Below are 12,208 nucleotides of genomic sequence, written 5' to 3'. Positions count from 1 at the left end.
AAGTGCACTTTAAACAAAATTATTCTGATTTTCTCCATTTTGCATGCAGCAAAATCTTTTAGGGAAGTACATTTACGCAGAAACTACGTGCAAAGCAAACCGTTGAATGATACATGACTGAAACATATTTCAATTAGAATTCACTGCGTACTTGGACCAGTTAGCTGCTGGATCTTGCGAAAAACAAATCCCGACAACAACAAATGTACCAAACTCGCTGGCATCAGGGCAGCGAAATCGGTTTACAGAATAATAGGATATGATACGCTTCATACAAACAACGATATATACAGCACGCTCAGTATGAACGCAAACACATACGCCAAAACAATACAACTTCTACGACCACGTAAATACCTACGGTAAAATTCATACGAAAATAGAACACCTTATTTCTGGACTAAATAGCAGCTTGATAGTAGTTGCAATATATACCATGTAGTACTCTATATATGAAGCCATTGCGGGCACCGTCGTTGCATTTTAAACGGGTCGTGACATTATGCTGTCGTATACACAGGGGGAACCCTAGATCTTAATTTAATGTATTTTTTTTTCACAAATGATGTGAACATGATGAAAAAAAAATGTATATAGTAGCACAAGAAATTTGAATTGATACCATAAAACATACAAAATCAAATCGATAAAACTACCAAAAAAATCTGCTAATTTGCGAATTTCAAAAGTGTTAAACTGTTGCAAAATTCAAGTTTTCTTCTGATAACCGAAGTAAAGAACTTAATAAATTAACTTAAGTAAAGCTCGTGTTTTATTCTTTGCTAGTGTAATTGTTTATTTGGTTCTACTGTACAGATGGTTGGCAATTCTAAAATCAAGTTATCATTGCGTGTTTTCATTTATACCTTGCCAGTGTTACAACAAAACCACAAAAGCAAGCAAACCGAAAACAATCCCGAATTGATAAGAATAATTGAAATTTGAAAATTAAAGTAAAAAGAGAATTATTTTGCAAGGAATCTCGAAAATAAAAAATCGTTTGGGGTGCAACGTGTTTTGTGAAAGTGATTGTTAACACGATGTGCCTTCCCCATATCTTTGGAAAGTAACATGTCTTTCAAAAACGGAATGTCTTCCGAAAACGCCAATGCGTTTCGATATCACAAAAATGTTAGTGGCTTTTCAAAGTTAGATTGTGGAGGTACAATATTTTTATTATGAAGTTTTAAGGGATTTCACCTGTTTGCAAAATCGTTATAACTCCTCCTCATTCTATCGATGACAAGACAGCCTTGCAAAAACGATGTAAATTTAAATTTTGCTAAACAAATCTGAAAATAAAATATAAAAAGAAAACAGCTGTAAGATTTCGAGCTGGGGAAAAACAATACATTTTCCTATTTCATTTCAAATAAAAGTAGTGAAATCCAATCCGGAAGTAAGATAAAGAATGTTGATTTTATTTCTTTTTTTTCTATCTTTTCTTCGGAGAGTTGATCAGCTTGAAAGAAAAAAAGAAGCCGTCCTATTTTTTCATGGTGTTACAGGTCATCGAACTTCTCGCTCTCAAGGTCATCGAGTAGGGCTCGTACAAAAAGTAACTCGAGCTCCTTTTTCCTCAACAGGTCCTCGTCCCTACTCCTCGCTGCGAGATCCGCCTCGCCGCCGGAGGCAAGGCCCCACTGTTCGGCGTCCTGCCTGTTGTCGAAAGCTTCATTCCCCAGCTCATCCTCCTCTTGTCGATCCCCCATCTGCGTCATTTCATCTTCCCATCTCCTGGTCTCGTCGTCTTCGCCAGCTTGTGTCCTGCGTGAAGTATACAGGAAGGGGAGAGATTGGTTTGGTTTGGTTTGGTTTGGTTTGATTCGGTTTGGTTTGATTTGATTTGGCTTGGCTTGGTTTGATTTTGTTTGGTTTGGTTTGATTTTGTTTGATTTGGTTTGGCTTGGTTTGATTTGGTTTGGTTTGGTTTGGTTTGGTTTGGTTTGGTTTGGTTTGGTTTAATTTGATTTGGTTTGGTTTGATTTGGTTAATTTTCGCAGTCAATCAAATAGAAACCCAATGCAAATTTCAAAGCCAAAAAGACCCCCCCAAAAAAGATAACAAGTGCTATGACTTAAAATTATAACATTGCATTTTCAAACATATAAACATAAACAATAGTATTGTGCAGTAAACATTTGCAAAACATGTAAATAGGATGTAAAGTAAATATTTTTTTCCAGTGATATATGAGAGTTAATTAAATGCAAGAGACCACTATCGTAAGCAGTTAAGATAGAAATGGACAAAGCCTCTTAAAATTCGCCCACTGCACTCTGTCGAGATATGATACTATAAATGATGTTTATTTTTTCCGAAGGATCGTTAATCCGGAAATGAAACGAGTTTCGTTATTCCAAGGGTTCATTGCTCCGAAAATGAAACAAGGTTCTATATTCAGAAAGTTCAGCATTCCGAAACGTATGAATCCCCTATCCCTTGATGTTCAATAATCCCAAAGGGGGAAAAAGTTCGTTCATCCGGACATAACTGATTATGTGGTGTTCGAAGATTCGTTATTCTAAGGTACGTTAATCCGAAAATGAAATGAGATCAATTATTCCGAAAATTCGTTAATCCCTTAATGACACAACGTTTGATAATTAGGTCTATTCTTAAGTTTCCTTGGTCAGAAAATGAATTAGGTTAATTAATCCGAAAATATAATGCGGATCTTTATCTGAAAAGAAATTAAAGTTTATTATTCCGAAGGTTCATTTGTAAGAAAATGAAATAAGATTCCATTTTTTATTTTCGAATTTTCGTTACTCCAAAAAAAAAAAATGAAATGAAATTTGTTAATCCGAAAATGAAATGAGGTTCGTTTCAGAAGGTTTGTTAATCCAAAAATGAAATAAAAGTATTGATTTTGAAGGTGTGTTGGTCAGAAATATGATAAGGTTCCTTAATCTCAAAATGAAATTAGGTTCCTTAATCCCAAGATGAAATTAGGTTCCTTAATCCCAAAATGACATTAGGTTTCTTATTCTGAAGGTTCGTTGGTCACAAAATGATATAGGTTTTGATAATCCATCAATGAAAGGAAGGGGCATATCATTAGCGAACTACCGGAATTGTGAACTTTATTTTATTTTCGGATTGACGTATCTTGGAAATAACGAACCTCACGTTTATATTTCCGGATCGATTGACATTCGGAATAACAATCTTATTTCATTTCGGGATTAACGATCCTTCGGAATAACGAGCCCTTTTTCATTTTGGGATTGACGAACCTTCAGAATAACGAACTGTAACCGATATGATGATACATCAATCCTTTTTATATTGTATGCTTTATAATAGTTATTGGAATGTATCCGTAAAAGTTGATATCATGGTAATATAAATACACATTCGTACTCAGTTACACATTCACAAAGGTGCAGCAGTTCAGAGCACAAGATCTAAAATAAAAGGATGCACCTATTTTGCAAATGAAAGCATGCCATCTACGACGAAATGCCACGCAGTCATTTTAAGCAAGATTTATTACTGCACCATAAAGCAGGCTGGGTTCTTCGTGCTCAGTGTATGGTGTGCCTCTCTTTTTTTTTCTTCCTCTCTCTCTCTCTCTCTCTCTCTCTCTCTCTGTCGCTCATTCTCTACCTTTCAGTGATAAGACTGGTCTCTTGGTGTGAGGCGACGCCATTCCCTCAGCCACAACGCCCCCCCCCCCCCCCCGAAAGAGAGTGAACTGTCCACAATGAAAGCCCATAGATTAATGAAATGAAGTTTCTCATTAATTCTTTATAATAATTAGCTGTCATATTAAACGCAAATATGTTTCATTCCAGTCGTTTGTCTTCTCAGAAGATTCCCCACAATGTAAGAGCGAAATACAGCATTGCGTTTACGGTCGAGTAGCCCCAACTCGCCGGATTACCACTCTACTCCATGCGATAGTCACGCAGGCTTTCGCCACATTACGTCGTAGAGGTCGCACTCATCTTCATATCAATTGTCTGATTGAATGCCTTGGGATGGGTTTTACATTTTTGTCTTTCGTACAGCAAGACTATAGATTCATCAACTCTCAAAACTTCCATCACCTATTTTTTTTTTCGCTCGGTATTGCATAATTTCTGTTCATACCTCCAAGTTACAATACTTCTCTCAATTACGATAGTCCTCTGTATTGATTACAGGTCAATTCTGATATTTTTCTTTTAGGTCAGATACGTCAAAGATTAGTTAGTCAGAACGGCTTGTTATGACGGGGAAAAAATACTAACGAGTTAATTACAAATGCACTCACCTTTGCAAAACCTCATCGAGAATCCGTTTGCTTATGCTGATATTGCTGTTTGGACACGTTGGGCGTTTTATTAAACCTCTGTGGAAAGACAGGAAACGATGAATCGCAAATGAATACATTGTATGACATAATAAAATGAGACCTTATTATTTCTTGCCTTGATGACACGGTGAAAAAATGGCCTTGCATCACGAAGCCAACATACTATTTAAAGTTTAAATTTTAAAGTTAAGATTCAAAGTTAAATTCAAAGTTAAATTGTCAATTCAAAGTCGAAATTCAAAGTTAAAATGTTTTAACCAGTAAGAGAGAGAGAGAGAAAGAAAGAGAATTCATTCTTTCAGAAATGACTGTAGTTAATGACTGAAAATCGAACTTTAGGAACATTAAAAACTCTGTAACAAAAACCAATTGTGACCCTGCACTACAAAACACACAAAAAGTCGCCAGACATGGATTTTTAGTTAAGGGCAGATTCTGAAAGAGCAGACTCTAAACTTTAAAATGACGTATAACTCAATTCAAATGGATTTTCCTATCCTATATAGATATTGGAAAGAAAGCGCAGACTCTGGAAAAGTTTGAACTGAGGAAAGAGGCTGTGAAGTACGGGGTCTTTACTAAGCTGTGGTACCCGTGCCATGAATGGGACAAAAAAACTTGATGTAAACCACTGTAGCAACAACAATGAAAAGATTATTGGATTAAGCTAAAATTGAGCATGATTGATTAACACATCTAGTTCATAATGGATCTCAACTTTCAAAGCAGTAGATTTATTCTTTCAAAAGTTTTTAGAGTTGAAAGTGAAGAGTGTGCAAATGATTTTCAAGAAATTCAAAGGGGCCTCTAAGAAAAACCTGATCACACTACTTTACCAAAAAAGGGGTTGTAGAAAAAGTGCTGAAAACCCACTTTCCCATTCAGTTTATGATTTCAAACTTAGGGATAATATAGAAGAAAAATAGCTCTTTTAGAAAATATGGAAAACTCAAAACTGACTTGGTTGACCCGTATCACCTTTCTTGAGTCCTGACATGAAATCAAGGGGTGCGACTTTTTGTTTGTTTTGTGATGCACGGTCACAATTAGAGGAGGTTATTGTGATAACAAGAGAAATATCAACACAAGAAGGACAAACAAAATTAATTATAACGGCTACTGCAACAGCCGTAACGAAAGCTATCGTAATCAAGAATTAGATTCAGTGCTATGCATTGAGAACTTTTCCCTGCTGCGAAAGAAATACTGCGTTTTTCCATGGGGGCGAGGCAGTAACATCCAGGGCGCTTTTCTACGATCCACTTGTATGGATTCAATGCATTATACACATAATATTTCTATTTGCATACTTACACGCAGTTTCTACCGGGTTTCCTCGGCCTGCTTTCGCATAGCGGGCAGCAGTGGACTATAAGACATAGCACGTAGAACCACGCAAACAACTTCGTGTCCATTTCCTGACGATTTCTGTGTGACGTAGAACAGAAGAAACAAACGTCATCAGGTTAGCTTCAATGTCCAAATTCAAACGACACTTTACAAATAAAGACATGTGCTCTGGTGAGCAGGTTTCTCATCAATGTCGGGGGGCCCAACGCTTTTCTCGATTTATCTGACTGGTTTGAAAGAGATTTTACATTGTCACTCTTTTGACTATCATTGCTATGCTGATGATATCCAGATATATACATCAGTTCTACCTACCCAAACCAATGTCGTTGACATCATCCAGAAACTTGAGGCTTGTATCCATGATGTTAAAAAGTGGATGAGCTCGCATTCATTGAAGTTAAATCAGGAAAAGTCAGAGTTATCATTTATTGGCTCCAAAGTTTTACTTGACAAGGTTAGTCTTGCTTCTTTAACGGTTGACAACGATGTGGTTATTGCTCCATCTAAATCGTGTAGAAATCTTGGAGTATTATTTGATTTTACAATGTCCATGTCTGTTCAGATCTCTGCTGTCTGTAAATCCGTGAGGTATCAGTTACGCAATTTGGGCATTATTCGCAAGTATTTAACTCGTTCAGCCACAAAAAAAAAAAAAAAAAAAAAAATAGTCCATGCTCTTATATCATCCCGACTTGACTTTGGTAATGCACTCCTATTTCAGCTACCACAATCTCAACTTTCACGGTTACAAAAATTGCAAAATTTAGCAGCCCGCATTGTTACCCTTACCAGGAGAAATACTCACATTACCCCTGTTTTGTCCTCATTGCATTGGTTACCCGATGAATCTCGCATTGTATTTAAACTATTACTAGTTGTTTTTCATTGCAAAAACGGATCTGCCCCAGAGTACAATGTTAATTTGCTGACATTTTATAATCCTCTCAGATGTTTAAGGTCATCCGATTGTAGATTGCTTGTTGTTCCAAAAAAAAAAGAGAAATCATGAGGGGTGCTGGACGTGCTGGACGTGCTGGACCTTACCTGTGGAATCAGTTGCCTCAAGCTATCCGTTACATTTCGAATGTTGACTCCTTTAAAGTTGCCCTCAAGACTCATTTGCTCGTACCCATTTTCCAGTAGAATTGTATATTATGATTTTTATTTTCATTATCATTATTGTGTCATTCATTTTCATGTGCATGTTTGTGTAAGGATTTTTGTATTTCATAAGTTACTTCTACTGCGCCTTAAGCACGTTAGCTATGTGGAATTGGCGTATTATAAGCACCCTGTATTATTATCATTATAATGTTGGGTTACTTCAATATCTTTATTTGTCGAACAGCAGTAAAGTTGTATAATAATCAATTTCTCCGCTACTCTCTGCCACTATTATTATTATCATTATTATTATTATTACTGTTATAATAATAATAATAATAATAATAATAATAATAATTATTATTATTATTATTATTACTATTATCATCATTATTATTGTTATTGATATTATTATTATCATAACACTCTAAAAGAAACCAACAAAAACGTTCAATGGGGGTGAATGGGTGACGTGGGCATGTCATTTCATCACAGTATTCGTTCCAAATTACAAAAAAAAAAGACACCAACAATTAACATCAAGCAAGACATCTAAAAACATGAACGCAAAACAAAAAATGTATTAAAACAAACATTAAGAAACACACGGACACGCAGATTATCAAAAAAAAGGACAGACATTTCTGCGCCAAGCAACGTCATCAGAACTCGAACAGTGTTGCGTGTGTTATACCATCCACCATGCGATCCCAAGGTAACGGAAATAGGAGGGACAAAAATGAACACTTGCAGCGGACAAAATAAGCTAACGCCTAATTCATCCTAATGCTAGATGATATGACCATGCCTACGGAGGGACACGTAGTGTATCAAGTTTCTTTTCCCACCGAAACTCTCCTCCCACACTAGAGCCTAAGAAAGGCAAAGGCAAATATCTTACATTGACAAGAATAACTGGCATTATCTACATCACTGCTATCCTTGTCCTCCCCCGCGAAAATGATGAATTAGAAAGAGAAAAAAAAGCAACAAGAACAACAAGAAATACGCCCACGAAAAAGAGAGCAACAAAACCCCGCTACGATATCTTCATAGATTTGGCATCACTCGATAATCACTCCTTTGCGCTGAAAATGATTAGCGCCCCCTAGAATAATCATGAAACCGGTAGACGCAGGTTGCAGTTCCCATCATGAATATTCATTAATCGAAAGAAGCGACGCCCCCCCCCCCCCCCCCCTTCTAGACCCAATACACTTGTGACGCTGTTATGTAAATGAGCGAGGGAAGGAGAATACAACGATGGCATGGAAGGGATTGCATTGGTGAAAAAAATGGAGTATTACTATAACTCGCACCCCCCTCCCACGGGGCAATAATGTTACATAGAAAAGAGAAAGGGGGAAGGATAATAAAAGATAGAAATGATTTTAAAAAAAGAAGAGACAGAAGCAAAGAAGGATAGAAAGAGCTTTTAATAGTAATTTTAATAGTAAAAGGTATTCACAGCACGTCTCTCTAACTGTCTTTTGTCTCTCCTCTGTATCTCTATCTCTCTCTTTCTTTCTATCTATCTCTATCTATCTATCTATCTATCTATCTATCCATCTATCTATCTATCTATCCATCTATCTATCTATCTATTATCTATCTATCTATTTATATATCTATTCATCTATCTCTATCTCTCTATCTGTTTATCTATCTATCTATCTACCTATCTCTCTATCTATATCTATCTATCAATATCTATCTATCAATATCTATCTATCTATCTATCTATCTATCTATCTATCTATATATCTATCTATCTATCTATCTATCTATCTATCTATCTATCTATATATCTATCTATATATCTATCTATCTATCTATCTATCTATCTATCTATCTATCTATCTACAGCCTTCGCAATATTAGTGCATGCTGAGAGAGAATATACAGTAGTATGCCTCTCAGTTTTTTTCCCTCTAAACGTAACTTTGTATTTTGCTGATATGCATGTATGTATCTATCTATCTATCTATCTATCTATCTATCTATCTATCTATCTATCTATCTATCTAATGTAGTATTCTTAATTTCTTAACTATCATTTATCTTTTGCACAGTCGAATGTGTACTTATGATAATATAATTTCTGAGTTATTTTGTGTTATTCTCTGGAACTCATTACCCCTTTCAGTTAGGAGCATATTATCTTCCTTTGACTCTTAGAGGAAGTCACTGAAAATGTACCTGTTAGATTATTGATGATTGTATATGTTATGTCAAGCGCATAGAGAATTCATGATAATTCTTATGCGCTTTATAAATATGAATCGTTATTATTATGATTATTATTGTTATTATTATCATCATCATCATCATCATCATTATTATTATTATCATCATTATTATTATTATTATTATTATTATTATTATTATTATTATTATTGTCAATATAGTAGTAGTATTCTTTTCATTATCATTATTACTATTTTTATGTTATGTTAAAAAAAGAAAATGAATTAAATAAAAAGAAATATATGTCAGGTGGGCTAAAAAGAGATCGAAAGGAAGAAGGAAAAGGAAAATTAGAGAGGGGGCTAGAGAGAGAGAGAGAGAGGGAGAGAGAGGCAGTTCGAGGAAAGGAGAGGTATGACAGAGAACGTAAAAGAGATATAAAGAAGGGAGGAGACTGGGAAAAAAAGTGTGTTTGTGATTTTGCGAAAGGGAACAAAAACGAAACATATACCTCAGAGGGATCATAATTTCAGGGCTTCACACGGGAGGATTTCCTTCTGTACTTTTTTTGAAGTTATGACAGTTGTTTTTATGATTCAAAATTTGATCCATGCTCCTAGTCATATGAAGAAAAAAAAATCTGAGGCGGAAAAGCAAAAACTGATTCTATTCCTATTTTTGGTATTTTCTCTTTTGACGGAGACATATCGGTTTCCTGTGGCAGTGGATGGCATAATACGTCATAAAGCTCCGTTGCGACCTCTTTTGCGGAAAGATTCATGACCGAGAGAAAAAAAATAGAAGTTGTATTTTCCTTCTTTGTTTCGTTCTTATTTTTTTTGGATATGATAAAGGATAACAGGAATGATGCAATACGTCGGAAGCGTCAACTGGAGAATGTTCACATTGACCGAAAACTCTCGACAAAGCAAATCTAAAAGTAAGAAAGTTATTAAAAACGTCAATTTGGTATGAACTTGAAATTCTTCCTCAGAATTAGGCACTCAATATTGTCGTCTTGGAATGGTAAGTGTCTTTATTATGTCGGTGGATCTCCATTTTCGCACCGAATATAGATGCACAAATTCGCACACCGGTTGCGGTCCATCGATTGCGATTCGATGTATCGATCACCCCTATTCCATCACCAAGAAACCGAGACACGCGACCGGATGAGGACTGTCTCGGTTCGAAATTAGAGGAAAAATTGAGAAGAATATTCTCATTGCATGAAGTGTGATGTTGTTCACGTTGTTTCGAAATAATGTGATCAATTATCAGTGTCAATTCAGGTTTAAGAACATAGCGGGTAACACTAATTGGACGCAGGGAGACTATCGGTGTACGTGCTGCTCATATCGAGCTGGTGGGACGTTAACCCCATTGGGGAAGTGATTTGCCGCTTTTGGGTTTCTGTTTCACCTTACGAATTATGTATTTATTCTCGCTCTACATGAGGGTCTATATCACTAGAGGAGACGTCGGCACAACTGGTGCGACTCGAAATACATGTACCAAGAAATTGCTCGAGCTTTCCCCAAGGGGGCGGATCCAGGGCGAACGTCCGAGACGTCTACAAACAAGGTGACAACTTCTTCGCCCGAAAGTTGCGGGGACGTCTCGATGACGTTACCGCAAAAGGAAACAGTGAGGGGAAAACATCTCTGAGACGTTTTCACAGTCGCAGAGACGTCTCCAGGACGTCGCCACATCGTCACCGGTAGGTCTCTATGAATCTTTACAAGGTCTGGGAAATAAAACTAGTCTCTGCAACTTGGTCTGAACTGGAGAGACGTCGTGGAGACCTCTCCGAGACCAGCTGAAGACTGGAAAAAGTCCCCGAAAAAAAAAAAAAGGACGAGTTTGATATCTTTAGCAACTCCCCGGAGACCTAGCAATGCTCCGGGAAACGTCACGCAGAAGATTGGCTAAGAATTTTGTCTTAGCCAGAAAATAAGCAAAATTGCTTAGATTTTCTGACGTAAGCATGCTTATCTAGTTTATGGAATACCGGCCCCGGAGACTTCTCGACAACCAGCGTGACTCGAGTCGCTACCAGGCCTCTCGTCTCCATGTCGTCTCCAAGCCAATGAGTTTCCCACTTGAGCCTGCTGAAGTGAGAAAAGCCTTACCAAAAGAGGGCGCCATTCACAAAACAGACAAGCATTATCATTGAGTGTGCCTGATTCTGTCACGTTCCCGCACTTTCTTCCACTCTCTTTCGGACTAGTTCGGCTTAATCTGATTGAATCCCTCTTGAAACAAGCCTAATTTGATTATGGCGACTAGCAAGGATACAGCACAATAAGAGAAGTTCCAAGTATTTTTCTTTCGCTTCTTAAACCAAGCGATGTTGCTAGTTTTTGTTCCTGTTCCTCATTGTGATCCTGTGTTGTTTAATCATGAAAGAGGTTTTTGACCTTGACTCGATTTAGACACTATGATAAGGTAATTAGTAGCATAGAAAGGGGAAGAGCAAAAGGAGTAAATACTTAATAAAGAAACAAGTTTTAGATTTAGAGCACATTAACAATCAATTGTTCTTGATAAGCACAGAATGAAAACCCGTAATAGCAGCTGCAAACATGAAACAATTTTGTGACTTATCGCGCCGTTGGTCTGGGAAAGACTGAAACATCACATGCTGGTCCAGAAAACAGCAACTGAATAATGATGTAATGAATACCGCGGACGATGAATAAAGAAAATGCTACAGAAGCATCATAAAGTGTGAAGTTTGAAACTGGTTTTCACATTCAATAGTTTTGATTGAAATGAGTTGAAGGCATGATGAGTATACTGGCAGACGAAGCCTTTTTATGTTATTGGGGTTTCATCAAATTTCATCTTACTTTATTTAAGGTCATGAACCTTTCTTGCTATACGTACCAATGCAAAGATAAGAGAAATTAGATTTTCTAGCCAGACTGGGCAATCACCCAAGAAGTTTGGTATGGTCATTTAAAATGTATTTTTGTCCCAGTCGATTAAATCAGATTTCACCTGTCTCTTTTACAAAGAATTCAGCAGTATTACGAGAAAACAGAAATATGGCTGGCGCCGGGAGTTCAACCGTAGTCTTGTCATCTGGAAAATTGCTGATTCCGAGTTAAAGACTGGTTTCAGAGAATAGAGAGTCTGTTTCACATACCCAGGATTATGCAGCTAAAAAAGAATACACTGATGGGAACTTTAGAAATTAATCACAACTTAGCAGTGAGATGTGAGACTTTAAGACAGTACATGGAATTTCATAAGGAA

The 12,208-nt window shown here is 36.8% G+C and overlaps 1 protein-coding gene across 1 annotated transcript in view; it reads right to left on the bottom strand.

The window, feature by feature from the left end:
- Positions 1–1,449: 1,449 nt before the first annotated feature.
- Positions 1,450–12,208, bottom strand: part of LOC139745434 (uncharacterized) — an 87,161-nt gene continuing 76,402 nt past the window's right edge. The window contains exons 3-5 of the mRNA XM_071655823.1: positions 5,618–5,731; positions 4,262–4,339; positions 1,450–1,767 (exon numbers count right to left, since the gene is read on the bottom strand). Of these exons, the coding sequence (XP_071511924.1) occupies positions 1,503–1,767; positions 4,262–4,339; positions 5,618–5,718 (444 nt within the window). The 5' untranslated portion in view covers positions 5,719–5,731 and the 3' untranslated portion in view covers positions 1,450–1,502. The remainder of the gene's footprint in view (positions 1,768–4,261; positions 4,340–5,617; positions 5,732–12,208) is intronic.

Source organism: Diadema antillarum, unplaced genomic scaffold (assembly GCF_040938485.1).
Source record: "Diadema antillarum isolate AM-2024a unplaced genomic scaffold, OU_Dant_1.0 seq00001265_RagTag, whole genome shotgun sequence".
NCBI classification, from domain to species: Eukaryota; Metazoa; Echinodermata; class Echinoidea; order Diadematoida; family Diadematidae; genus Diadema; species Diadema antillarum.
This window is presented reverse-complemented; position numbering and strand designations above follow the sequence as displayed.